This window comes from Filicampus tigris, chromosome 1 (genome assembly GCF_054856515.1).
Source record: "Filicampus tigris isolate MCC_2025a chromosome 1, RoL_Ftig_1.0, whole genome shotgun sequence".
NCBI classification, from domain to species: domain Eukaryota; kingdom Metazoa; phylum Chordata; class Actinopteri; order Syngnathiformes; family Syngnathidae; genus Filicampus; species Filicampus tigris.
This window is the reverse complement of record NC_141217.1, coordinates 40,250,006-40,275,993: the sequence shown is the minus strand read 5'-3', so window position 1 is coordinate 40,275,993 and position 25,988 is coordinate 40,250,006. Positions and strand designations below refer to the sequence as shown.

Below are 25,988 nucleotides of genomic sequence, written 5' to 3'. Positions count from 1 at the left end.
AGTGGTTGATTGCCCATACGTAGATGCCACGAGATAGTGGTTAAGCTCTTCTTGATGTCTAAATGAATGTGCGTCAACTCACTGCTGGATAATTACTTGACACCAAGATGCCACCAGATGGTGCTAAAGCATGACTGTTACTTTTGGGAGGGCCTCAACACAAAAACAGCAAAAAGGCGAGTTTTTCAGCCAAGAGCAGAGGATCGATTCCCCCCAAAATCTGAAAATTTGTGACTGCTGAACCATACCAAGCTGAATGGCACAGTGTGCAGACCTCCAGTAATGCCAAATAATCCTGAAGATATCTACCATGGCCGTTCCACTCCGGCCGTGGTTGTATTTTTTTCTTTTTTTTAGCACAGTGCTCTGTAGCTGACCTTCAGATGGATGAACAGGGGAGACATTTTCAGATGGGTGCTTCACTTTATTTCATCCCTTCAGTTACCCTGTGCAGTTAACTTTGAAAAATGTGAAAACTAACTACAAAAGCACCATTTGGAAGATGATGACTCATCACCACTAGGTTGAGGTTGTTGAACTGAGCTATTTGTAAAGAGCCTACAGATAAGTTTTGTTTGAATTGTGCTATATAAAATGAAATTGACTCGACTTGTTCAAAGTTTTAGCAGTTTCAGAGGTGAAATCGCAAGTTGGCATGCTAGTAGCGCTATGCGATTAAGGCAGGGCGACGTCATCCGTCAAAAAGGGCTCAATTTTACCCCTTTGTCCTCCATTTCAAAATTACAGGAGATTATTGCTGTGTGGCGCTTTTATCATAGTCCATTTTCAAAACCAAATTTTGTTTTGAGTTCGTTTAATTTAGATACAGCCGGTGCGAGTCCTTGTAAATTGTTTTCCTAATACAGTAAAGTTGATTATTCAAATTAAAGCCATTGACTATAATTTACACACAGCCATGCAGAGTGCACAACACACACACGCGCACACACACACACACACACACGGCATGCTTTTGAATGACAATAGCTGTTTCTGGTCAGGTACAACAACAAATCCGAAGAGCATGTCGTTTTTTGGCATCCTTTCTTTTCCCTTTCTTTCCTCTATAGAACAAACTGCATGGGGCGCTTGCGGGTCCGACAATTGAAATGCCTCAGTGCACATTGGAAAAACATGCTGCCCAAACGTCCTTGGAACACGCACGCATCGTGCTGGGAGATGCTGTGTGTCAAGTGTGTGAATGCCAGCCCGCAATGTCTTTGCCTCAAGTGTACATGCCGATCACGAGACATCTTCCAACTGTATGTGGGAGGCATTGGCCGACCTCCTGAGTTTGACTCCACAAGCGCACAGTACGGGAGGGAGGCCGTCAAGTGACAACCATTCACCGCTCGAGGGATAGCAGAGTGTGTGTTCAGCCTGGGATGTAGCTCAAAGGCGTTGCAACGTCAGTGGGAAGGAGCCTTCGGAGCCCGCGGCAGGCACCGCCGACTTGTTGCCGGAGGAAGGAAACCTCAACCGATTGGATAAAGCGGCAGTCCACGAACGTGAGCTGCAAAGATGAACCAGACGGCATCCGTCTCTCATCAGATTGAGTGTCACCCCACCAAGGATGTCAAGGTGGGATGCTTTGTTCTTGTCATCCATGCTTACTTTGCACTCTCACAACAGCCTGGGAAGCACATTTAATCTATTAGAGGAATCGCTAATGTGCTCAGTGTTAAATGAGTGTCAGTGCAAATGATTCTGTTGCGCTAAGTGGCGTAGAAGAACTGCAAAATGAAGTGTGTGGCACTTGTTGCAGGTCCGGGATTATGTAAGACGGGGGACGTCATCGCGTGTGATTTATTTTGGGTGTGTCCGCATGTACACGTGTGTTTGAAACAAAATAAATGGCAAGACCGATGTTGCTCTCCAAAAGGGTCCCCCAAAAGACTCCAGACTCACATTGTTGAACTTCGGTCTAGACTCGGGTGGGATACGCAGCAGAATGTTATTACAATGCAGCTGGCCAAACTATTTCAAAACAAACTGAAATAATAGCCTTATTTTGAAAACTGATACACATCAGTCACCAACATTCATGTCAGCTCAAGTAAAGCTGAGAACTATTGAATGATATGAACTCCATGAGAATAAAGAGAGGCCATTTTTTTTTTTCTTCATTACAAAAATGTAATGTGATCCAAATGAAACTGTGACTCGTGTTCTACTCACAAAAAAATGAGTTTGCACAGCCCACACTGCAAGCTGGGGCATCCTTGCCAAGTTACAGGAGGAGTGGGGGTGGGGGTGCGGTGGGGTTCCTGCTTGCTTACATCCATTGCTCTTTGGAGATCAACTTCTTCACATGACTGCTATTACTTCTACTTCTATGCCATCTATTGCTTGGAAGAAAGAAAGAAAGAAAGAAAGAACCAAACACTGCTATTAGAGCCACAAAAAAAGTCAGCCCCTGACTCTCCTCCTCAACATGTTATTACTAGACAATAATATGATGTTGTTTTATGAATCTGCGGCTTACAGGTCAAGCAAGACCCTTCACCTCAAGGCATCGCTGTACTTGAGTAGCACATTTTGCAACAGTAGAGGGCGGCCTGGAGGAGAGGCAATTGGATTTTTTTCGGTGGGGGGGCGGACGCTGTCATTATGTACTGGTATTTATGGACAGAATCACCACGAAGACTCATCAAGTTTAACACTTGTGAATTGGCCACATCGAGGTAACCTGAATGCAGAGGGATGAAAAAAACGATAAAGGAAAGACGAAACAGCACTGCAATATCGCAGACAAATACAAAGCTTTTTCCTTAATCAATAGTGAACCCTGTGATCCATGGCTGGTCTCCAGGGAATAGCACAAAAGGTTGCAGACACATCTTTGTATTGATTGATTTATTTCTTTATTTTGGGAGGTTGTAGGAAGCTCTTATCATGATTGAAACGGTCATTTCAAGGCTTATCTTCTATTTAACCATTTCATGCACAAATGCTGATCTTTTTAAGAAGATTCTTTCATATGGGGCAAGGCAACTTTTGAATAGCCTTTCTCTGTATTGAGCGCTGTCTGGGAAAGCAGCAGAGGAGACGTGTGAGTCAAAACAAAGATGCAACAATCCCGAGCTCTAATCAACATGTTTGATTCCGCCGTGGACAAAGTCACCTTGCTCCTTTGCGGGGAAGCCTTCATCTGCAATATCTGACCTCACATCCCACTCAAATTCACCTTCTCCTTTGGCGCGCCAGCACCTCTCATTCGATTTGCTAAATTAGCTTGAGCACATCGCCTTGACTTTGAGCTCCTGCTGTAAGTCAGACATGACGTCGCGCTTTGATTCATTTCTTCACGACCAAACTCTTTCATCTCCGTGAATCGGGATTCTTGAGCAGCTGCAAATAGTCCTTTTCAAATCAGTCTTTCTTTCTTAACTTGGATCGTAAGTATTGAGTTCAACGGGCCTGACCAGGCAAATCCCCTCTGACACAGAATTAGATCACCAGACTGAGGATGCCAAGTGAAACTGGGTTGACTGATTTTACTCATGAATGACACCATTTTTTTTTTTTTTTTTTTGAAAGTAGTAAAAGCAGCGCCGAGCAGGAGGGGTTCTCCTGCGTGTTTACCGAGGGGAGAGAAGCTCGACAGATGCCCGTGACGAGAGCGCAAGAGCTTTTGCTGTCCTTGTCTCTGTCATTTTGGGCTTGTGACAAGCGAGGGAAGGAAGCGTTGGATGCTTCTCGGCTGATTCGCTGACGAGCGAGCAAGATGATGGAGCCTGAACTGAGATTCCTGGAGGTGAGGCGTCAACTCGGACTTTTCTGTTCTTGTTGTTGCTCAGTTGCTAGTTCTTTTTAGTCAAGGCGTCTTAGTTGTGAAAATGAAGTCTGTTTATCTGGTTTGCACCTATCCGAGGCAAACATCCTCCTCTCGGCTCTGCATACGTCAGATCGGCTGGCTCAAGTCTGTTTTGATGAGATCTGAAGTGGTGCACCAGGAAACACTTTCCTCAGGCTTTTGTTCGCAGACGTCTTTGCAAGCGAGGCTTAGCGCCTCTTTCATCCAACAATATTTCAGCAAAACAGTTCTGTATGCAGGTTTTCAGCTTTAAGGATTTGGGCAAATGTGCAGGTATAGGCCTTGGTGTTGTGGAGTTAAAAAAAAAAAAAAAAAGCATCAACTTGCGGCATTGTGGGTAGCGGTTGACACATTGTCCTATTTTCTTGACACATCTCCTTCTGGGCCGTGATCCCAGCGTCTAATCTCCCCAGAATGGTCAAGCTCGTCACCAAGATTGTTCTGTGCGCGGCTTCCAAGTGTTTTCTCCATCAGTAACGTAAATCCGCAGGGGCCTCCATAGTTGGGAATCTTTTTTTGGGGGGGTTTCTCAGGGTATTAGAAAATTGTGATTTGCATGTATGGCCATTTGCATCCTGAATCCCTGCACAAGCATATTGTGTTACTATATATTCATGCATACATGCTGTAGAGTATATAATGATGGAGGTGGCCAGCCAATAACTTTGAGGGGAAAATAGGCACTTTGAGGGGAAAGTAGGCATGCTGTACAGTATATAATGATGGAGGTGGCCAGCCAATAACTTTGAGGGGAAAGTAGGCAGTGTTTTCATTTGGATTTCGAGATGCAAGAATGTAAGTAACACCTGTTGCACTTTTCTGCTCTGAAGAGAGCGAGTGAGAGTTGTCATGGATACTGATCAGGATAAAACTAAACATACAGCTCTGGAAAAACAAACAAACAAAAAGGGGAGACTATAAGATTAAACTTTGTAACAAAAAAAAACTATAAGAGGACTTTGAAATGACAGACTGACTTTGGGCCCAGTGTTGCTTACTGTGCTTGTGTCACATTCATGAACACAGAATGACATTTCTGAATCGGAATGAAGATTTGTTGGGATGCTGACAATGATAAGAACTTCCAGAGGTGAATGTGTTTGCATTCAGATGATCTTGTCAAAAGCGTGACAACCTTCTATTACTGTACAATAGGAGAAATGTCATATTTGGGGGGGGGGGGTGGATGCATGAAATATGAAACTAAATTGGGACACTTCTGTTGGATAAAATGTCAGGGGACAGCGCTCCCTTCTGATTTGGAATTGCTTTTCTAATCAATTCCTGACCCGAAGAGCTTCGCAGCTTTCTTGTCTTATGTGATGAGTTTCTGGCAAACTTTGGTGCCTTTAGCTGTGCATCCCGTGGGCCTTCCGTGCTGCCCTCAGGTTAATTACACTCACCTGCCATTCCAGGCAGAAACCCATCCATTATTTGATGGCAGGAGTAAATCCCACATGGGTTCGACGAGGGAAGTTCTATTACATTTAAGAAAGGTGTTGCTACGGTGGTCACTTGACTAACATGTGAACATGCTATGCGGCTGATCATGAATGTTCACAGTTCACGTGCATCTTGTCGTACTCCCTCATGTCTTTTTACTCTTCCACCGGCAACTGTTGTGTTTGTGCCAAACATATCTTTTAGATTCTTGGCCAGGAAGTTCAACCATTAAAAAAAAGAAAGAAAAAAAAAAGAAAAAGAAATCTCCGAAAGACATGTGGGAAATGTGTTATTATGGTCCAATCAACCAAGATGGAACTTTTGGGCCATAATTCCAACAGGTTTAAAAACAGAACTGTTCATCACCAAAAGAACAACTTGGTGACAGTGAAGCATGATGGTGGCAGCATCAATTCAAAGGGGCTTGTTGTTTTTTTTTTTAATGAACAATTTCAAATAGCAGTCATTGTTATGACAAAGGCTTTTATAATTACAAGGTATATGTACAAGGAAGCAGAATTAAATAAAAACAGGAAACACCTACTAGAACATCTAAACTATATTTGCTGTTAATCAGAGGCACTTTAAATGGCGACGGGTGTGTGCTAAATGTGATTAGTTAATTGTGAACACCTATCCCAGTTTTTAGAGGGTGTGCACACTTGTGCAACCACATTGTTTCAGAAAAAAATGACTTCCCTTCTTTTACAGGTTAGTCACATGAATGGTGTAAAACGTTTTGAAATGAGACACACATACACACAATTAGAACATTCTCCTACTAGTTGTCTTCTTTTTTCCATAGCTGAGTGTATTTAGAGCTCCTTGAGCAGCTTTACAACAATTTCAGGTTTGAAAGTAACATAGCAACATAGAGCAATAGCATTCATCTGTCTTGATGCCATTTTCCCTCCCTTGACTTATTTTTAGGCTTCCTGCACAGCGTGTGAGTGTCCTGAGGGCTTTGTTTGTAACACCGAACATTTTGCATCCAGGCACTTAAAGCGGCAACGGCGAGGCCATGAAGTGACGAAATGCATCATGATCCCAGAAATGTAAATCTCTCGAAATGATGACTGCGTTGGTGAGAAAAATGTTTCCATTATCATCAGCGGGCACCATTATCATTTAACTGCGATTATGCTAAAAGACTATATTATTAAGTCTCCTTTTCAGTCTGCTGAAGCTAATACATCGGACTCGGCCTTGTGGTATTTTTCTTTGCTTTGGTTGTTGGTCTTCAAAAATTATATTTCACACTGTTTTTCATGCAAGTGCCCCCTCTTGTTACAAATCTAGTCATCGCATCATTATCTTTGCGGCACCAGGACAGCATCAAATCAATTCAATGATATACTGCACTGTAGTCCAGTATTTCTGAGTCCAATATTTCTTTCACTGAGCCAAGCAGAAAAATCTCAGTACCTTCAGTCAACTGTGCCGGCACATGTACCGACACTTCACTTCATTTACTCGATGGCGCCATCAAGTGCTCAATAAAATGTACAATAACAGTGGCAAGTATAGCAGATGAAATCTTGAAATGCTTCTAAGTACAATTCAAATGATGAAAGAATATCCCAAGATGGCGAAATTAAGCTTAATGAATCACTGAGGCTTTCCAGCCAATTGGTTTGCACATGGTTTTAAGCACTCTTGTTTCATTTGCTCTATGGCGTCATCAAGCAGTAAGACAGAAGTGTACACGGAATGAAATAAGATTTAACAGTTACTAAATGACCATAAGTAGCAGTATTACAGTTTTAGCAGTCAGTGCAAACATGGAGTCAAGAATAAACTCGCGATTCGCACAATGTTTATGAATAACCATAAATCATTTAGAATTTAGAAGATCAAGGGAGGGTCGTTCCTCCGACCTCTATTTTAAAATGTTACCCGTCATTCGTCAACCGTCAGCAAAACGGGCGTACGTCATAGGCGGATAGACGGACCGGTCCGTCACATAGACGGAATGCCCAGCTCTGTGTCCTATTCTACATTAGATTATATACCTCAACCCAATTGACGCACCTGCACCTGAGTCTGTGAGTCACAATTTAAAAACAAATAAACCCCAAAACCTATTAACAATTCCATTAACTTAATAAACAAACCTTACAAGTATTTTGTCAACTTAATTTAAAAGCATTTGACAATTGATTGAAAAAAACAACAACCTATGTATTTTCCCTCATCGCCCACGGGAATAAAATGGAACTACTCGGCAGCCGACCTTTATTTTGGTAGCAACCTCCGGAAGTGCTGCTCATCAGTCTAGCGGGCAACTTGATCTAGCCGTTAAACAGACTCCCAGGCAGGTTTGGATGTTATTACCGGGAGGATTCGGTGGAGAATTTGGCCAAAGGAGGACTCGGTGCAATGACAGCCTCGAAGGATCCGAGCAAGAAGAAATCGAAGGAGGAGCAGCAAGATGAGGTACATTCATGTAATAAGAGTACTCTCATGAACTTACTGCAGTGATCCGTTGTGCGCTCTCCTCGATGAGACAATTAATTAAGGCGCAAAATGTGTCTGCCTGCCTGCCTGCCTGCCTGCCTGCCTACTAGATGACGGGGTACAAGTGAGAACGGGCGCCTGTGATGTTGTTCAACATGTGTTGGACGCTGCCTGTGTCACATCCTCTTCTCTTGCATGGAGTTGTGACGTATCTTGCCGAGCTCGCATTTGGGTGATTGAATGTGAGCAGGTGCGATAAGTGAAAATGTGGAATCGCTCACTGTATGACGCGTTACATAAACGCAGATTAAGTCATGAACAGCAGGAGCTGGATGCTCAAAAGCATCACTATAATGCGCTTTGATTCAGAAGGTGGGACATGGGAAGAGCGATCCATGTGCACGAGCTGGCAGCAACACAAGTAAATCCTGTCAACTTCATTTGTGACCTGTTGAAAATGAGCTTCGGCCGGGGTACAGACAAGCAACATTTGGACAACTCGAGTGATTGTCATTGGCACTTTGCAGAGACGGAAATGTGTGACTTCTGATGAATGGTGCTTGATGCCTCCGGTTTCTTTGGGAACCTTTTGCAAGAATAAGTCCAGAGTGGTTGTGGGCTCCAGTGTGCAGATCCCACAGATTTTCTTGCTTAATTGTGCATCAACTTCGTCCTTAATCAGGGCAGCACATTTTGCATGTTCTGTCTGGGCTTCCATGTTTTTTTTTTTTTTTCTCGAGCTATAAAAACATGTTGGATTTTAGCAGAGATTCTCATACATTTGTACAGTTCGGTTGTATTTAACTTTATCATTTGCACCGAACCTTTCAGAACAGCTTTTTATAGGGACCATTTTCACACACGCAGAATTGCCAAGTCATTCTCTCTCGCCCTGTAACAGGTGAAGCCAGTCAGCGCAGCCGCCGGTCACGCGAGTCCCCTGAAAAAGACAGTTGATTTGCATGGAAAGTTTCCAACTTTGAAACTTTCCAGAATTTTGCAACTCTGTTTGTCAGTTTGTCCCGTGAGGATCGATTCACAATAAATCGTTCACAAACGTGGGTTTCAGACTTGCAACAGTCCGCCCTGCGATTGACTGTGGACCCATCCGGCGTGTTGTTGCACAGTCAGCCGAGATTGAACATTGAAAATGGATTCAAGCGAAGCTGAAATCAGGTCTTCTTCTTTTTCGTCTGGCGCTCTCTCTCACACACTTGAAGCCTTCCCTCGCTTTGCAGTCAGCTTCATTGAGTGCGAGCGGCCAAGTGTGTCTCTGCAGACTTTGATACACAGCGCACACAATTGAGCACCAGATCACAGAAGTCGAACTAATAGTCAGAGAGCGGTCCGTGGCTCAGTGGTGTGTGAGGAACACTCGGCCGTGTGTGTCCGCGCCGTCAATTAAATGCTCTACTTTCCACCTCGCCGGTTGCAAGTGTGATACAGATGGACCCACGGCTGCCCGTAGACTCATCGGGACCGTGAGTGATAACGATGCTTACATAACATTTTGCTCAAACTTGAGTGTTTTTGACATTTGACAGTTAGAAAGATAGACTGATGATCATTCTTTCATCTGAAAGTCGATGGCTTATCTCAGACCCAAAATGCACATGTATGAAAATATAAAATGTCATTCTTTTAGTCTTCTGCAGCTGCTTCAAAAATTGTATACACCGAGGCTGTTCCGGTTCGTATTTTACCAGTGTCTACTTAAATGGGTTTTAAATGGACCACTTTGTTGTTTTAGGCAAAACGGTTGGCATGGTGAAACTGTCGTGCCGGCACGCGCCGTAAATGTGTACAATATTTTTGATGGCACACGGGGGGGGGGGGGCTTGAATGGTTGCTGCTTCAAGCACAAACGTGGTTTTGTTGCTCTTAGCAAGGAAGTTCATGCAGGAATCTTGAGGCAATCAGAGAGTTTGATGTACTCCACTTGCCTAATAGAGCCAATCTTCATTTTCTGCTTTAATCCCATTGATTGCCGTAAATTCCCATGGAGAAAACGTTGAAAATTCCTACACCCAACGATCTGAAGTTGCCACGTGTGTGCACGTGTGTGCACGTGTGTGCGCGTGTCCTTGTCCGCAGGAGTTTGTGGACATCAGCACCCCGCAGAGGAACTGGAAGGGCATCGCCATCTCTCTGCTGGTCATTGTGGCCGTCTGCTCGCTCATCGGCATGTCCGTGGTGGTCCTCACGCCTGGTAAAACCCCCACACAGCAAAATGTCATGAATCGCCGTGGACCATAATCCCAAAGCATAGTAACGGACATGCTAAAAGTTGAATATGAAATATGTTGATCTATTGTGTATATAGTTATGTTGAATTCATTCACTGCCATTGACGAATTTATTTGTCTTCACAGTCTAGCCATTAAATCCCAGGAATTGACTTTTTTTTTTTTCAAATTTTTTTCAAACATTAGGGTAAAAGAGGGTCTGAAAATGCCTGGCAGCGAATGAGTTCATTTAATCGTTAGCCAGTACGGCTAGGAAATTTCCATTAAATTTCCATGGGAAATTAAGATGGAGAATTTGGAAATATGTTTTCCTCCAGCTAGTCACACAGCTTTGATTTTCCCAGGGGAAGTTTCCAACTTTGACATTTCCTGGAATTTTCCTGGAACTCGATTGGTCAGTTTGTCCCGCGAGGCGTCATTTTCTCTATTTCCCCAGCCGATCTCCCCGGCAGCCTCAAGTCTGCGCTGACTGTAGACGATCTGTTCTCTTCAGAGTTCGCTGTGCACCACCCAGAAGTCACATGGAGAAGTGGTGAGCATGCAAGAGAAAAAAAAATCCACATGTTAAGTGCCATTAGAGAATTGGCAACTAATAATCTGCCTGCAAATGGGGCTAATTCACATACCATGCGCATGGTACACACATCAAGAGTTTTCAAATTTTAAACAAATTTCTATCTGTGACAGACCCCCTCACACATACAGAATCGTTTTTTGTGCTTCAAATAGTTTGGCGACAGCGTCCCGAACACTCTGCAGTGAGAAGGACTGCTGAGAGTCGCGTTGAAATGTCCGAATGTTCATTGACACACTTTGACTTGCTGGAGGCTTTGCTTTGGACGTTGTCTCTGCAGGTGACTGATTGTTGCAATTAAAGTCATTCGTCATGGCTGCTGCTCTCAGTTCACGAGACACATTGTCGGCATCTTGTGCTGAAATGAACTAAACTCATCTCTTCTCCACACAAGCACACCTTTTGAGGACAGGTTTGCCATATTCACTTATTAGATCGACAGCAAAATATTTGTCGATCACATTTCAGCCAGTCAAGCTATTGACTATGGTTCTGTACAGTTGCAAATGTCTCGTTTCCGATGAGGCCTCTTGAAATTGCACTGCCTAACAACCATCTCTATACAGTGGTACCTCTACTTACGAACGTCTCTTCATACGAAATTTTCAAGTTACGAAACGCCTCAACGGGAAAATGTTGCCTCTTGTTACGAAAGAAATTTCAGGATACGAAAGGTCAAAATACAGTATGGGCTTCTACTTGCAGCTCCAGGGTTGACTGAGCGCGACATACTCATAGCTGCTCTGCCATTGGCTAGCCTAGCATCTTTCTGGCATGCCATTGGCTAAGAGGGACCTCTACACTATTTGTCTATGTGTGTAGAGAGACAGGTAGATAGATAGATATGTGATAGATATGTCTATGCAGCGTCCTCGTTATTCGCCCCTCGAGGCATGAGGTGTTCCGATAGTTTGACATGAATTAAAAACGAGGAAAAGAAAAAAAGGAGAAAATCGTTTTTTTTTGTCCATACAAACAAAGCAAGAGATAATAGAAAAGTATGAAAGGGGGATGCGCTTGGTTGATCTCACCAAAGAATATGAGCGTAATGTATCGACAGTCGCCACGTTATTAAATCAATTGTTTACAAAACGCCAGGCAAAAAGCACTTGTGAGAGAGAACATGAACCAAAGAGGGCAAAAAACGACGAGGACAGCAATTAAAAGGTAAACGACCATCATTTTTGTTCCTTACTCTATTCTTTGTTTTTTTTTTTACGCTATGCACAACTCTCATTTATTGTGCAATAATCTAATTGTAACATGTATTTGTTACATATTTTGATGCATTTTTATGCTTTTCAAAACATTTGTGTCTGAATTTTGGGGGCTTGGAACGGATTAGGGCATTTACATGGAAAACGCGTCTCTACGTAAGTAGAGCTACCGCTGTACTTTAGCATTTTAAGAGAGTATGCAACCCCAATGCGTACACTTAAAGGGGAAGTCAACATAAACATATTTTTTTCAAGAATATGTTCCCAGCAGGCCCACGAGTTGAAACACTTCATTCTGGTTAATTTTGCGTTTGTGGAATACAAATTAAGCAGCAAAATGCACCTGTTTTTAGCCATCTCTGGGGGTGGCCATTTTGTCACTTCTGTCCACTGACATCACAACTGCTCACAACGACCCATCACGGCTGACCTATTTTCTGAATTTGAACAGTGATTGGTGATTGGCTAATATTGCGTTTATGGAATTGAGCAAGATGCACCTGTTTTTAGCCATCTCTGGGGGCGGCCATTTTGTCAGTTCTGTCGACCGAAAATGACATCACGGTTGCTCTGGGCTCAGGTAACGACCAATCACGGCTCACCTGTATTGTGAAGCTGAGCCACGATTGGTCGTTATCTGAGCCGGGAGCAACTGTGATGTCATTTTCAGTTGACAGAAGTCACAAAATGGCCGCCCCTAGAGATGGCTAAAAAGGGCTGGATTTTGCTGCTTAACTCTTAGCCCACAAACGCAATACTAATCAGAATGCTGTGTTTCGACTAGTGAGCTTGCATAGAACATATTCTGGGGGAAAAAAAACTATTTGGGTTGACTTCCGCTTTAAGCCCATTGTCTTGAATGAGAGACTACAGTATCATCAGCATGAAGATCACATCCTAATCAAAGTTTGATTATACAGAAAATGCAGCTGTGTTTTATCATCCTATTGACAATCTGTCCTTAGAAAAGATCAATACGACGTGCCCGTGATGAAGATTTAGAAACACAGAGGCTAATTTGTGTTGCAGAAAGATTATGAAAGGAAAGGAAATGATGTAATGATGGTGGTCCTTTTAGTTGCCGGTTGAGGTGGATGATGCGGGAATGCGAGGCAGGGAAGGGCCGGCAACCCTTGTGGCAACATTTCAACTCAACTGCTACGGCATTTGACCTCTTCCAGCCGCGTAGACTCATCCAGGCACAAGATACCTGAAAAATACAACTTCAAACAGAAGACGAGCTTCGCATCCCCTCCGGTGATTCAAATCCTGTCCGGGCCCCTTCAGAGAAATGAAGCTGCGATTGTGTGCTCATCGAAGCCCGCGCATGCCAATCAAAGCTTGGATACCAACAAGTTGTGATGTCTCGGCGTCACTAACCACAGCAAAATATTGCAGCAAGTCGTCTTTGGCACAGCACGTTCCACCTAAGTGGACGGCTGCGTGCGGCGTGATTGGCTGACGACCGGTCATGGGTGCAGCCCGCCTACGAGTCATCTGCGGCAGGCTACAGCCCGCTCTCGATGCGTAACCAGGACAAGCGGTGTTGAGAACGGATCGACCAATGGTAGCACACGAACGAGCCACGTCTCAAAGGCAAATGAGTTGAGGCTCAGGTGAAAGTTGATGTGCAGCACAAGACTTCAAGGCTGCCTTCAGCTGCTCTGCAACGGGCATTATTAAATCCACTGGTTTGAAATCGGCTTCCGCACTGTCGCCACCAACACAAGCGTGGTGAGATGTGCAAGTGATCAGCATGTTGCACGCTTCGGTGGTTCCATAACTTGCTCGAGGATACTTCCACAGCGGGATTTGGATGTGGATCAAAATCTGACAGACAAAGGACCGGCTGGAGGCTGAGTGTCGCACGGCCTTCATCTACTTTTCAGTTCAAGTCTTTCTGTGTTAAAATCGTTGCCATGTCGTCCTAAAACTGGCGGCTGCGCGCACCACCCACGAAACAGTAAATGAACAGTGTAAAAGTGAGGACACAGTCGTTTCTTTGGATTGGGCGGAGCTGTTGCTTAGAGAGGAGGAACGAGCAGTAGTGATAGACCGATATGCCTTTTTCAGGGCCCATAGCGATTATTAGTCGCGAAGGTGGCCGATAGCTGATATTCATTTGCTGTAAAAGTGAGAATATTGGCGTCAAATTAAAAAAACAACAATTTGCCACTAAACCTGTTTCTTGAAACAACTTTTCACATTTTCAACAGGTTGAAGGTTTTCATTTTACTTTTAAACATATAAACGGCTTTAGTTTAAAATTCTAACAAGAAGTTCAGGCAGCTTTCATTACCATGTCTTAAGCTAAATGAAAAACTAAAAAAGTAAATAGCTCCCCAAAGGTTTTCTACAGTTAAATAGTTTCCCCAAATCTCAAAATAACTGAAATGTTACACTTTCACTTATTTTGGTTTTATTTTCTAACAAAAATAAAAAGTGCAGCAAGTTCCCAGCATCAGCAGCTTTTTTTTTTATAATGTTAAAGTAAAAATTGGAATAAATACATATATAAAAAGTACCCTGAAGTTAACCCTGTTTACAATTGATCTCTTCAGCAGTATCTCACTGAGTGGTGAATGCTTGCGAACATATGGTTTATTTATTTATTTTTTTCCATCAGGGTTCATAAATGGTTGCAAAATGTGGCAAAGATGTTCACAGACTCTCTGAACATGTTATAATTTTTTTTCTTTGCGACATAAAAAGAACGGTTTGAAGCCACCTGTGAAACATCTTTGCAACCTTTTCCGAACCCTGACGAGAACCCCAAATTTGCCAAGCGTTTGCTGCTCACTGACATAGCAATTTTATCGACCTTCAGATGAAAAAGTCAGATGCCGATATTGACGGCGTTATCGGCGCCGGTAATTCGGCCGGGCCAATAATCGATCTATCTCTAATGAGCAGGAATACTCAGAGATGGCTGAATGGAAGAAAACACCGCTTTGGGTGAGCAATTGGCGTTTTAACATGGCTAAACGCTTCAAAAAAGAAAAAAAGTCAATTTTGCATGATATGGCCCCTTTATGTAATCATTATGTTGCCGTAGGCTTTGTTCACTTCCCTCTCATTGGCTGTAGTTTTCGTGCTTAAAAGCACTTGGCCAATCAAAGCTGCTCCGCATGTCAAAACAATTGTTACTTTGAAGGAACATGGCACACGTGCATACTTGTCGCTACGGTCAAATACGCGATGCGGAGACGAGAACCCAATGCACGTTTCATGTTGCTACCTACCCAGAAATCACATAATACTCTTTTTTTTTTTTTTTTTTTTTTTTTTGCTGTCTCAGATTCGGAGGTAGTCTTCAGGAACCGAGATAAGCATGTTGTGAAATTTGATTTCATCCGCAACGAGACTCAAATCCTGCTCAGCAATACGACCTTTGTAAGTTGTTTCTCTGACCTTCGTACTTTGTTGATCCATTTCTGAGAGCTCGATCCTTCGCTTGCATTTGCTCAAGCTTTGTTTTACTCATCAGGTGGCGTTCAAGGTGGCAAAGTACTCGCTGTCAGCGGACCTTCAATTTGCGCTCTTTGCGTATGACGTCAAACAGGTGGGCATCGTCATCACTCTTCATTTGTGTTCACTTTTGTCGTCAGCACTTCTCACTCTGTGCGTCGCCACAATATTGCAATTGACTTGAATCAAAGAAGGAGTCTGGCGTATGCGTTCTCTTTTGTTTTTATAACCAGCCACGTCCACACACGCGCGCGCGCCGGCTGTGAAAATAATCCTGCCACCTGCGCTCAACAGATGTGCACTGATTTCTGAGTGCGCGTTTTGTTTGTCTTATTATTTATATTTCATTTCTTGTTGATACGTTTCACAGTTGACTCTTTGGCGTGTTCCCGTTTATAGCGAGTCCCCCAAGCATAAGGCTTTCTTTTCTCCTCACACACAAGCCGGAGAGGTCGCACAGTCAATTCTAATGACGCCTTGCACAATGTGGGTCACCTTCATGTGTCGACACCCTGCAGGAGATTTGGATGATTTATTTGCTCTCCTTACAGATGTACAGATATTCCTACCAGGCTTCCTACATCGTCTACAACATATACACTCGGTAGGTTTGCGCGCGCGTATGTGTGTGCGCACGTGCACACGCGCGCGCTTTTGCCTGATGGTGTTTGTTCCTATTTGGGTGTTGTTTTAGGGAGGTTTGGGAACTGAACCCTCCCGAAGTTTCCAATGCTGTGCTGCAGCATGCGGCCTGGGGGAAACAAGGACAACAACTGGTAGGGATGATGCACCAGCACGAGGGGTGTGCATCTCTCCACAAAAGACGTTTCCATACGTCAGGTGCAAAAATGATTCGAGATAGTATGGCTCAGTTCGATAGTGTATGACACAATTACTTTTTTGTTATTTTACACATAGTTGAATTTGTCAGTACTGTAAATGTGCCAATCCCTTCGAAGATTGTGTGAAGACGATTCGATAATTATCCCGTATACATTTCAAAGTGGAACGATTCGACGTAATGCACTCGCACCTTTTAAATCCAAAAACGGTTTTCCGGGATAAAACCGTTTTTTGTTACACCCGCAAATCAGCACTTTTTCTTTTTTTTTTGAAGAAGTGGAATAAGAGTACAAGTAGAGTACTTTTACACTGGAGTATTCCCTAATACCGATGACTTGATCATGCCATTATGTTTTGCAGGTATGACGCAAATGTTTTATTTGAAACGAAAATTGTTCCAAAAAATGGTACCATTTTTTTTTTTTTTTTTAGAATAACAACTTGACATGACGGACATTTTACCATCCAACTGCATGTTTTTCCAGAACTCACCAGCCTCACTCTGTAGCGAGGAGTTCATTCATGCTTCCTTTTCCGCAAGGTCTTTTGCCAGTGATGAATCCCATCTGAGTGTCGTTTGAGCCCGCTGTTGTGTTGTGGTCAAATTTTGAAGTGAACGTGCCATGCCTGCTCTTCCTTGCAAGATGTACATTTTTGAGAACAACATCTACTACCAGTCGGACGTGAGGAGCAACTCCCTGAGGATCACCTCTTCTGGCACGGAGGGCGTCATCTTCAACGGGCTTGCCGACTGGCTTTATGAAGGTGTGAGTCATCCACGACCTTTAATGGTCTCGCTCACCAATGAAATGACCAACTAGACAAGGACGTTTCTTTTAGGCACACATTCCGCTCGATAGGTTTTAGTTTCGACTTTTAATTTTGCCGAAATGAAGCTGCTCAACTCATTTCAACATCGCTTCTTGGCACAAAGATACCACAAGATGGTGGCTAAGCACTCATTTTGTCTAAATGAAGCTCCTCAACTCACTTAAACGTTGCACGTTTCACCAGACAGCGAGTGGGTGGGTTTTTTCAGTAAATGACAGAGGGTAGGTTCCCCGCCTCCCCCAGCTAATCTGTGACGGTGTGAATTCATCAATGAATGAATGAATGAATACACAGGGGGTTCATTGCACTGCCTTGGCTTGAAAATAGCACATCTTCAACCCGGCCTAACTGGTCATGTCACAGGCTACAAACTCGGCAGGGATGGTTATTTTGAATTAGCACCCCTGTTATGTAACAGTGGGCCCAAATGCAAAGCAGCACATGTTTTGAAATAGGTAGATTAAAAAAAAAAAGACGAGTCATTCATCTGTTATATGTCCCCTTTAGCAATTTTGATTGGGGCAATGCACTCATACTAGAAAGACCCAAAGAATTCTTCAAAAAGGGAAGCTTCATGAAAGAGTAACAAACGTGTATGTTTGCCCCCAGAGGAAATCCTGCACTCGCACTTGGCCCACTGGTGGTCCCCCGGTGGCGAGAAACTGGCTTTCCTCACCATCAACGACACATCGGTACCCAACATGGCTTTGGCGCAGTTCACTGGCAGCACCTACCCCCGAGGACTTCAGTACCCGTATCCCATGGTGAGAGCAAAACACGCGCATGGATGTTTTAGCGATCGGGGGCACATCGTTGATCGATCGGCAATTTATGACATTGCTGCCGCGAGCGCAGATTTAGCACGAAATGCAAAACATCTGACAATCACATCTGCGTAAAGTCATTGAACAAAAATATATTTTTGTGCTATAAATGTTCATTGCCTCATTAAGTATGTAACCCCCCATAAACACACTCACACACACCTATATTTGATCGCCGTGTTGATGTTCAAACTGCTACAGAGGCTTACAATGACATGAAATAGGTTTTATTCCTAAAATCAACACTTGGCTACCCTACTTTATTTTAATGTCGGTTACGACGTCGTTACTTTAAGTGGACTTTTTGGGTGGTACTCGGTGTGAAACAACTAGTCATCTACAGTATTGCTCCATCAGGCCGGCCAGACAAACCCTGCGGTCAAGCTGTCTGTGGTCCATCTTTTTGGGGTGACGCACACTGTGGAGCTGCAACCTCCCAGTCAGCTCAGGCTAAGGTAACACAAATCAAAGTCGTAGCGCCGCAAAACACTAAAACCCTCCGCCTCGTCCCTCGTCTGCAGGGATTTCTACATCACCATGGTGAAGTGGATCGGTAACACGCGGCTGGCCGTGCGCTGGCTGACTCGGGCCCAGAATGCGTCGGTGCTGACCGTGTGCGATGCCGCCGAAGGACTCTGCCTGCCGGTGCGTGCTTCTCATTCCGCTCACGTTTCACGGGGGATTCCACGCATCGCTTGTAGACGACGACGCCTTTACGCTGATGGCGTCGCCCTTGCTTGCGCTTTTTTCCTGTCAAACGCGATACCGATTTCAGACCGCACTGCGCGTTTAACTGGCACTTTCATTTGGGCTTCAGAGGCATGGTGACTCTTCAGATTCATGGATCTCCAGGCAGGTAAGTCTGCAGCGCTGCCATCGCCACCTCCTCACATTCCTCTGAGGGCATCACAAAGTGTCGCCCGCCCCCACCCCGGCAGAACCAGGAGCCTTTCTTTGGTAAAGACGCAAGCAGGTTTTTTCTTACCGTTCCTTTGAGACAAGGAGGTCAAGGTGACTTCCACCATATCGCCATGTTCACCAAAAAGGTGCAGAAATGAAACGGGACACAATGTAAAAATGAATGAATGAACAAGACAACAACTTGCTTTCTTATCTGCAGGGCAACGAGGACGAGATGGAGCACATTACGTCCGGAGCCTGGGAGGTGACGCAAATTGTGTCTTACGATGAAAACAAGCGGCTCATGTATGTTTCCTTTGTCTCTTTTATGTCCTGGCTCCAAAACGTTTTTATTTGTGTGGTTAAGCTTGTCCTTTCCGCTGGTGTGTTTACATATTAAAAAAGCGGGCCGAGGTGCATCAAAAACCTTTCACAATTGAAATATGAACCTTTGTGGCCTGATAAAGGGAATACAGTTTGAGCGGATGTAGTGAATAAGCTGCCTCTTGTTTTCGTTCCCTAGATGGAGAGAAAAAAAAAAAAGTTAAAAGTTTACAAGGCCGCATCTATTCTAGTGGGTTACGGGGCTGCTGGCCACTCAAAAAGCTTGAAAATACTTCATTTTGTTTCATCACCTAGTGTTTTTTTTCTCCTTTTTTCATTCTCCACTTCCTTTTTCCAATTTCATTTTGGGTGCCATTCAGGCAGACGTGATGCCATCCGCATTTGTAAGCATATCGTGGTCTGTCGGAATGACACCTGAAACGAAATATAATAAAGCGGAGTGACTTTTAAGTTTACTTTCCAGGTGAATGCGAGTGGCCCTTGCGTCCTTGGATATGATTTTTTTTCCCAGAGTAAATAGTTTGGCCGCCTCTGTTTGTAAGGTGCAATTGAGCTGCTGTCTTCCACTCAGATACTTCCTGAGCACAGAAGTTTCTGCACAAGAGAGGCATTTATACAGGTAAGCATGCACTCCTTGCACTTGCCATGTCCGTTGCCTTTGGCTCCTCCTCCTCCTCCTGCTCCTCCTTCCAACGTGCTCTCTGTCAGTGTGTCCACCCTGGGCGTGTTTCCACGACAATGCCTCACGTGTGGACTGCGTGAGGCGTGCACCTTCTTTGAGGCTAGCATCAGCCCCGACGCGGAGCGCGCCATCCTGCATTGCAAAGGCAAATCTCTCACCGTCACCTTGACCTTGACCTTGATCTTTTCATAGAGATGACTTGCCATTGTTTTCTACATCACCAAGACACGTTTACCATCTCTGCTTTTCTCATCTTGTGGCACCCGTAGGTCCGGGAATTCCAGCGGTACTGCTTCTCAGTTTGGACAAGGTGGACTGTGAGTGTTTTCATCCGGACTGACAAATGTTTGCAAAACCGGATGCCCGTTTGTGCCAGTTTTGTGTTTGGACACGCCTCCTAATCAATTCAGAAATGGTTTATTTATAATGGGTGGTCACAGCAAACACTGAATTTGAGCACCAATTTACCAAATGAATGACCCAACTACTTGGAAGTTGCTAAGTGGACCCCTGTTATAATTCTTGGAATTATTTTAGGGCAGCTGTGCCAGTAAGGCATGCTGGGACTTGAGTTTGTTGTGGAGGGACTTCAGAGCACTGACCTCAACCCCATCAAACACATTTGAGACGAACTGGAACAGAAATGCTGAGCCACCTCTGACCAATTGTTCTTCTGAACGAATCGACATTGCTTCCCACAGACACAAAAATGGAAATCTTGTAGAACGTCATTCCCGAAAAGTGCAGGGGTATCAACTCAAATTTAATACAGTGCACTTTGCATCACGCTTTATAATTAAAGAGCAAGTAAGGTAATCCGACTATTGAGTTCTACTTTTCAAGAAGTGTCTTTTATTGTCTATTTATTTAAATTTCCCCCTTTTTTTTGTCATGTATTTATCTTCTTCTCTTCTTCCATCAGCCTATTTCATCCTGGAGAACAATCGCCCTCTGTGGTCCATATTGTCCACCAAAAGAATGGTTCATTCCCAAACCCACACCGTCCATCGGAGCAACTCCGGTAGGAATGTGATGCGCATGCAAAGTTTTCATACACTTCTGCGAGACGGAGTGACACGCATGTGCTCTCTCACGTATACAGTAGAGCTGCCGCTGAAGCTCATCCTTCCTCTTGACTTCTCCGAGTCCTTCCTCTATGGCCTTCTGCTCATTGTGTGAGGATCGCGTTTGCATTCGCTGCACCATCCACTCTGGCCTTCACACTCTCTGATGTGCCACCGTAGCTGCAGGCTGTGCATCTCGCAAAATAACTGGGGGGGGCGTCTCATACCGGGACTTTACTAGTCCGGACGTGTAGCCTTCTGAAAATTGGAATTTCAACTCTGCCACAATATGAGACGCTAGCTATTTTAAGCACATCTTATACTCATTAGCACTGACTGTAATTTGTTAGCGGCAATTCCGCTAATGGCGCAGGCAGAGGTTACTTTCTACTATTCAATCCATTGTGCCATTTAAGGGGTTTGAGAAACATTTTCCCCAATTAGTGTAACTGCAGTTATTTTCTTAACGATGATCGTGATAGCTTTAGCTGTTCGCAGGTTGTTGTTTTGTCTTTGTTCGCTAACGAGGCTTTGTTCCAATAGCGGCAGCTCTCCTGGTGATCAGGCGGTCACGGAGGAGTTTCGGCTGGACTGGGACTGGGTGCTGGTGGGGTCGGAGCAGGTGGTCGTGGCTCGGCTGGACGGTCGGGGTTCTGCCTTCCGAGGTCAAAGGTATGTGCGTTTTGTTTTTTTTCCCAAGCTTGAAGATGTCCACGCAACGTCCAGCAGGACGTGCGTCGCTCACGACGGCCTTGGCATGACAGGATGTTGCATCAGCTCCACCAGAACATTGGGCAGCTGGACGTCGAGGACCAGATGGCGGCTCTGGCGTACGTACTTTTTCAAGAAAAACAAATACACAAAGCACGCTCATTGGAAGAAATGTTCAGTCAGTTATTGTGAAGGCATTTGGATGGCAAATTTCACATTTTCTCAAAGTCATTTGTTTTTAAGATGAATATCAAAGGATTAATGCCTTTTGGGTTTTATTTCCTTATAATCATGAAACAACCTCTTGATGGACTGACGAGTCGTTTCTGTCCAGGTACTTGGTGAAGCTTCCCTTCATCGATCCAACTCGGGTTGGCGTTTTCGGAGAGGTAGCCCAACTGCTCATATTGCTTCTCTCTTCATCTCGATTGTACAAAGCCCGCCCCCCCCCAAAAAATCTTGGTAATAAATGTAGAGAGACTGAACACACAGCATGCAGGTGAGAAAACACTCAATAGTAGCTCGATGTTATGAAGTTTGCTGCTGCCATCTAGTGTGTGATGGTCTAAAGTGCACCCAGATTTTTGCTGCAGCTCAGCACATGAAAATCGACCAAGCAACGGCTCATATTTAGAAAATCTCAAAGCATTTGTATCTCAAGGCACTGCTGTCTCTTGACCGGGAATAAATGAATATAACAATTGCTATACGGACAAACGGTTCGGGTTGCTTTCTTCTTCCTTTAGTATTTGACCATTGGAGCTGCGGTAGCATTGAAGGAAATGCATTGTAATGGTTTTCTCCACGTAGCATATATTAGTAGCCCACCAGAACGCTTCCGAGGTGCATGTAAATGTTAAAGTGAACCATAATCCAACGAGAACATTCCTCGTGCAGGACTACGGCGGTTACCTGACGCTGATGCTGCTCAAGTCGACCGAGGGGATGATCCGCTGCGCTGCGGCTCAGGCTCCTGTCGTTGACTGGACCATGTATGGTGAGTCGGGCTCCTTCAGATCCTCCACAATGGAGATCGGACTAAAATTCCCGTGTTGATGTGCTTCTTATCTGTAGAGAATCCCAAAGTGCAACCTGTTTTTTTGTCTGCCTCTCTATTGCGTGCAGCTTCAGCGTTCTCAGAGCGATATTTGGGCACGCCTTCAACTGAGGAGAACAGATATCAAGTGAGCTGCTCCTAGCTACCAATTTCCATTGTAGTTCGTCCCAAAGAGGTTTGAGGTCAGGGTTTTAAAGTTCTTCACCTCCAAACTAATCCAAGCACGCCTTTCTGGACCTTGCCTTGTGGTGTCACAGAAAATGTGTCTGACATATGGACACAATTGTTGTTGTCTTAAGGTCAAAGAGGAAGATGTGGCAAATGTGCCCTTTTGACGAGGGGGAATGCGAGTGCACTCGGCACAAATACACAACGGCCTACAAATTGAAGGTCGCAGACATTTTTTTTTTTTTTTTTTCTCTCTTCTTCTAAGTGGGCTTCAATGAATTGGGCCAGAGTGCTCTATTTCGGTGACGGCGGGAGGGGCGGTTGCTCTTCAAGTGACATCCAGAGACTGAGGACGAGGTGAACGGACAATAATCATCAGGAAAGGAAAGAGAGGACGCTGCCTTGAGGCAGCTGCCTCCGTGTCGGCCCTGACGGAATCCCAGCTGTGTGCTTTGAGATTTAGTTTCCACCCTCCCTCAGCAATGTATCCATGGCAAACGGCTGCTAGTCTGTAGTAGAGAAAAAAAAAAGACAGACGCACGCAGCAGTTTGGCAGCCATTTCACATTCCACTTTCATTTCCAGTTAGGTAGCTGCAATTTTTATTTATTTTTTTACTTTTCAAGACATTTATTCCATTCACCAATGATATTTGAGTCCTATTTACATTTTTGGTGCCTTTCCTCTGCACAAGCTTCACTTCCGTGCCACCTTTGTTCTTGCATCTGAAATATTCACGATCAATGTGTTTCATGGTAAAATTGTTTGAACAAACGTGGTCATAAAAGAGTGCCAGGCTTTTGTTACCACATGTGTTTGCTTTTCATCGGCACAGATGTCCAAAGTTCTCCCAGACATGAAAGGCCTGCAGGGAGGAACTCTGTTTCTCGCCCACGGGACCGCCGACGGTAGGCACACGCGTTTCTATTCCCTTTGCCGTTAGATTTACGACTTGCAGGCCGTTACTGCTCGGCTGAGCTGCGAGCGCTCGTCCGGCAGCCGATGCAATCAGCCGCGTTCTTCTCCACAGCAAACGTTCACTTTCAGCACTCAGCGGAGCTCATCAAGCACTTGATCGGGGTGGGCGCCAACTACAGCATGCAGGTAGCACAAATGTCGGAAGAGACGGCGTGAGCAAAGAGGTCCTGGAAAATATATGCTGTACTTGTTGCTTTCTGGCACAGATCTACCCTGATGAGGGCCACTTCCTGTCAAGACGCAGCCAGATTCAGCTCAAGCACTCTTTGATTGGCTATTTTAGAGGTTGTCTGTTGGAGGCATCATCACTACTGGACAAGCAAGCGGAAGATGAGTGAGGAGCTCCGCAGACGAATAGTGTGTGTGTGTGTGTGTGTGTTTTTTATACTCTTAGCACAATTTTCGATGGATGAGTAACTGAGGATTTAGAGCAGGGCTGTCCAAACTTTCCTTCGAGGGTCGCTAACCCGACAGAAAAACTGAAGGACACGGTGGCTACTGAAACATTCTCCAGCCTTAATGTATTAAAGCAGAAGGCAACCCCCAAATTTTCTTTACAATCATGTGTTGTATGCGCCCCCACTAGTCTAAACACGGCATTCTGAGTGATATTGTGGTTGGGGAATAAGAGTCAAGGAGCAGAGGTGGGCATTTTACTCAAATTTATTGTCATCCGCCTGCAGCTTGCGCCGTCCGTCTATCCGCCTTTTTGTCAAGCCGGACCAAATAGTAATCGCCTATCAGTTGGTACGTGTATCATTTTAAACGCACTCCCGTCGGCCAACTTAGCCCTGCGTCGCTATTGGTGGTTACCTGAGCCCTGTTCAACTGTTCAACAAGTTTAGACTAGTAAGGCTACATAGAATATATTATAAAAAAACCCATTTGGGTTGACTTCCGCTTTAAGCATGTTAAAACCAATCCAGCATTTATATATTGATGTGATCCCCACCATTTTCAAAATAAAATTGCAGCCCATGTTGAATTTTAGTGGTTGATATAGGCTGTGAGCTAAGAAAAGAAAAAAAAAAAAAGGGAACGGCGGGCTGCAAATGACCCTCAGCTGTAGTTTGGACACCCTTGATTTAGAAACTAAATAAAACAAAAAACTATATCCCTCTTCTGGGATTTACATAATCAGACAATGTTTTAGCACCTAAAAAGTGTTGTTTAAAGATATAATGCTATGTGCAGAGCGTGAGACCAAAACTGATCAGCGATGGCCACCGTGCACTTGTTTTTGTAGACTGTGTCGTTAAAAGCGGTCGGCTCGGTCCGGAGAATGTACATTTCGTTAAGTGTGTTATGTTAAATGCGCTCAGTGTTGGGGTTGACATTTTTGTGAATGTGGAACTACTGTGTTTCGCTTTCGTTACTGTATTCATGTTTTTATGTTCACGCCACATTGCTGATTGCCCTTTAACAGATGACCGTGTTTGTGAAAAGGTCTTACCCTTCAAAGCTGTCCTTTTCCAAAAGAATAAACTCAGTTAATTCCCAGTTCTGTTGGTCGTTTCCAGAAAGATGGCGACGGGCGACAGCTCTTGTGATTGATAGCAACGTTGAAAGGGGGAATCCAAACTCTTGTCTGACAGAACAAGTTATTCAACAAATTCACAAGAACAGAAAGCTGATAAGATGGATACGAGGGTCTGAATTTAGCGTCTCATTTGTGTTGTGGAAATATTTTCATGTACATTGTTAATAGTTTATGAATTAGGAACGTAATGTGAAAATGCCTACGATGATATCACACTTGCTGTAATTAAATTAATGTAAAACAAAAAAAACTGTCATTTTTCTTTTGTTGAATGCATCGCTTGGATGCTCACACCCAGCTTAGTGTAGGAGAAAAAAAACACGAGATGACTAATGTTGACTCATTGAACAGTGTGACTGTGCAGGGTGTTGACATGCCCACCAGTTTGGTATCATTTCGCAAGACATATTCACACTTTTACATTTTCCAACTCAAGAGAGAGTAACTCATCGCAGGAGCTAACATTTACCTTCCACATTGTCCTTTGCGGCCTTTAGAAATCGCCCGTGTGTGCAGCCTTCATCGCCTCAAACCAATTACAGTGCCAGCTCGAAGGTCTCCTCCAGTCAGCAAGCACGGAAAAAAGCGGCAGCGTGCACTCGCAGTTCCCGGCGGTGCGAGTTTGGTCTGAACTTTTTCCTCTCTGTAGCAGAGGAGATTCACCATGCCGGACAGCAAATTATTTATTTTTAATGTTCGTGATCAGAGGTGAGCTGGAGCCTTTAACTTTGGCTGAGATGTTGAGGGAGGGCGGTAGTCGCGATAAAGTTAAAGTTGGTTGGGATTACTCACACAATTGACATAAGTTCCAATGTATTTTTATT

General features: G+C 44.2%; 1 protein-coding gene across 5 annotated transcripts; it reads left to right on the top strand.

Annotated features, from left to right (window-relative positions):
- The first annotated feature begins 143 nt into the window (after window positions 1-143).
- LOC147154097 (inactive dipeptidyl peptidase 10-like) lies at window positions 144-25,408 on the top strand. 5 transcript variants are annotated; one of them, XM_086040990.1, is made up of 27 exons: window positions 144-1,581; window positions 9,812-9,926; window positions 10,400-10,495; window positions 15,053-15,147; window positions 15,242-15,316; window positions 15,774-15,826; window positions 15,917-15,998; window positions 16,710-16,830; window positions 17,506-17,660; window positions 18,078-18,175; window positions 18,242-18,365; window positions 18,538-18,576; window positions 18,659-18,766; window positions 18,841-18,926; window positions 19,537-19,584; window positions 19,674-19,792; window positions 19,917-19,964; window positions 20,570-20,668; window positions 20,753-20,822; window positions 21,255-21,383; window positions 21,476-21,541; window positions 21,757-21,811; window positions 22,320-22,419; window positions 22,548-22,606; window positions 23,482-23,554; window positions 23,677-23,750; window positions 23,831-25,408. In XM_086040990.1, exons 1-27 carry the CDS (start codon window positions 1,522-1,524, stop codon window positions 23,960-23,962), a joined length of 2,379 nt encoding a protein of 792 aa, XP_085897116.1. In that variant the 5' UTR covers window positions 144-1,521; the 3' UTR covers window positions 23,963-25,408. The 5 variants fall into 5 exon arrangements, with proteins under 5 accessions (XP_085897116.1, XP_085897102.1, XP_085897133.1 ...); XM_086040976.1 differs by having other exon boundaries at window positions 20,750-20,822; XM_086040999.1 differs by lacking the exon at window positions 144-1,581 and adding an exon at window positions 7,523-7,696.
- The last annotated feature ends 580 nt before the right edge of the window (window positions 25,409-25,988 follow it).

Coding starts and splice junctions, on each gene's coding strand:
- LOC147154097 (XM_086040976.1), top strand. CDS start 1,522: ATGAACCAGACGGCATCCGTCTCTCATCAGATTGAGTGTCACCCCACC. Junction 18,767..18,840: donor TCGCCATGTTCACCAAAAAG/GTGCAGAAATGA, acceptor TCTTATCTGCAG/GGCAACGAGGACGAGATGGA. Junction 21,384..21,475: donor TCTGCCTTCCGAGGTCAAAG/GTATGTGCGTTT, acceptor TTGGCATGACAG/GATGTTGCATCAGCTCCACC.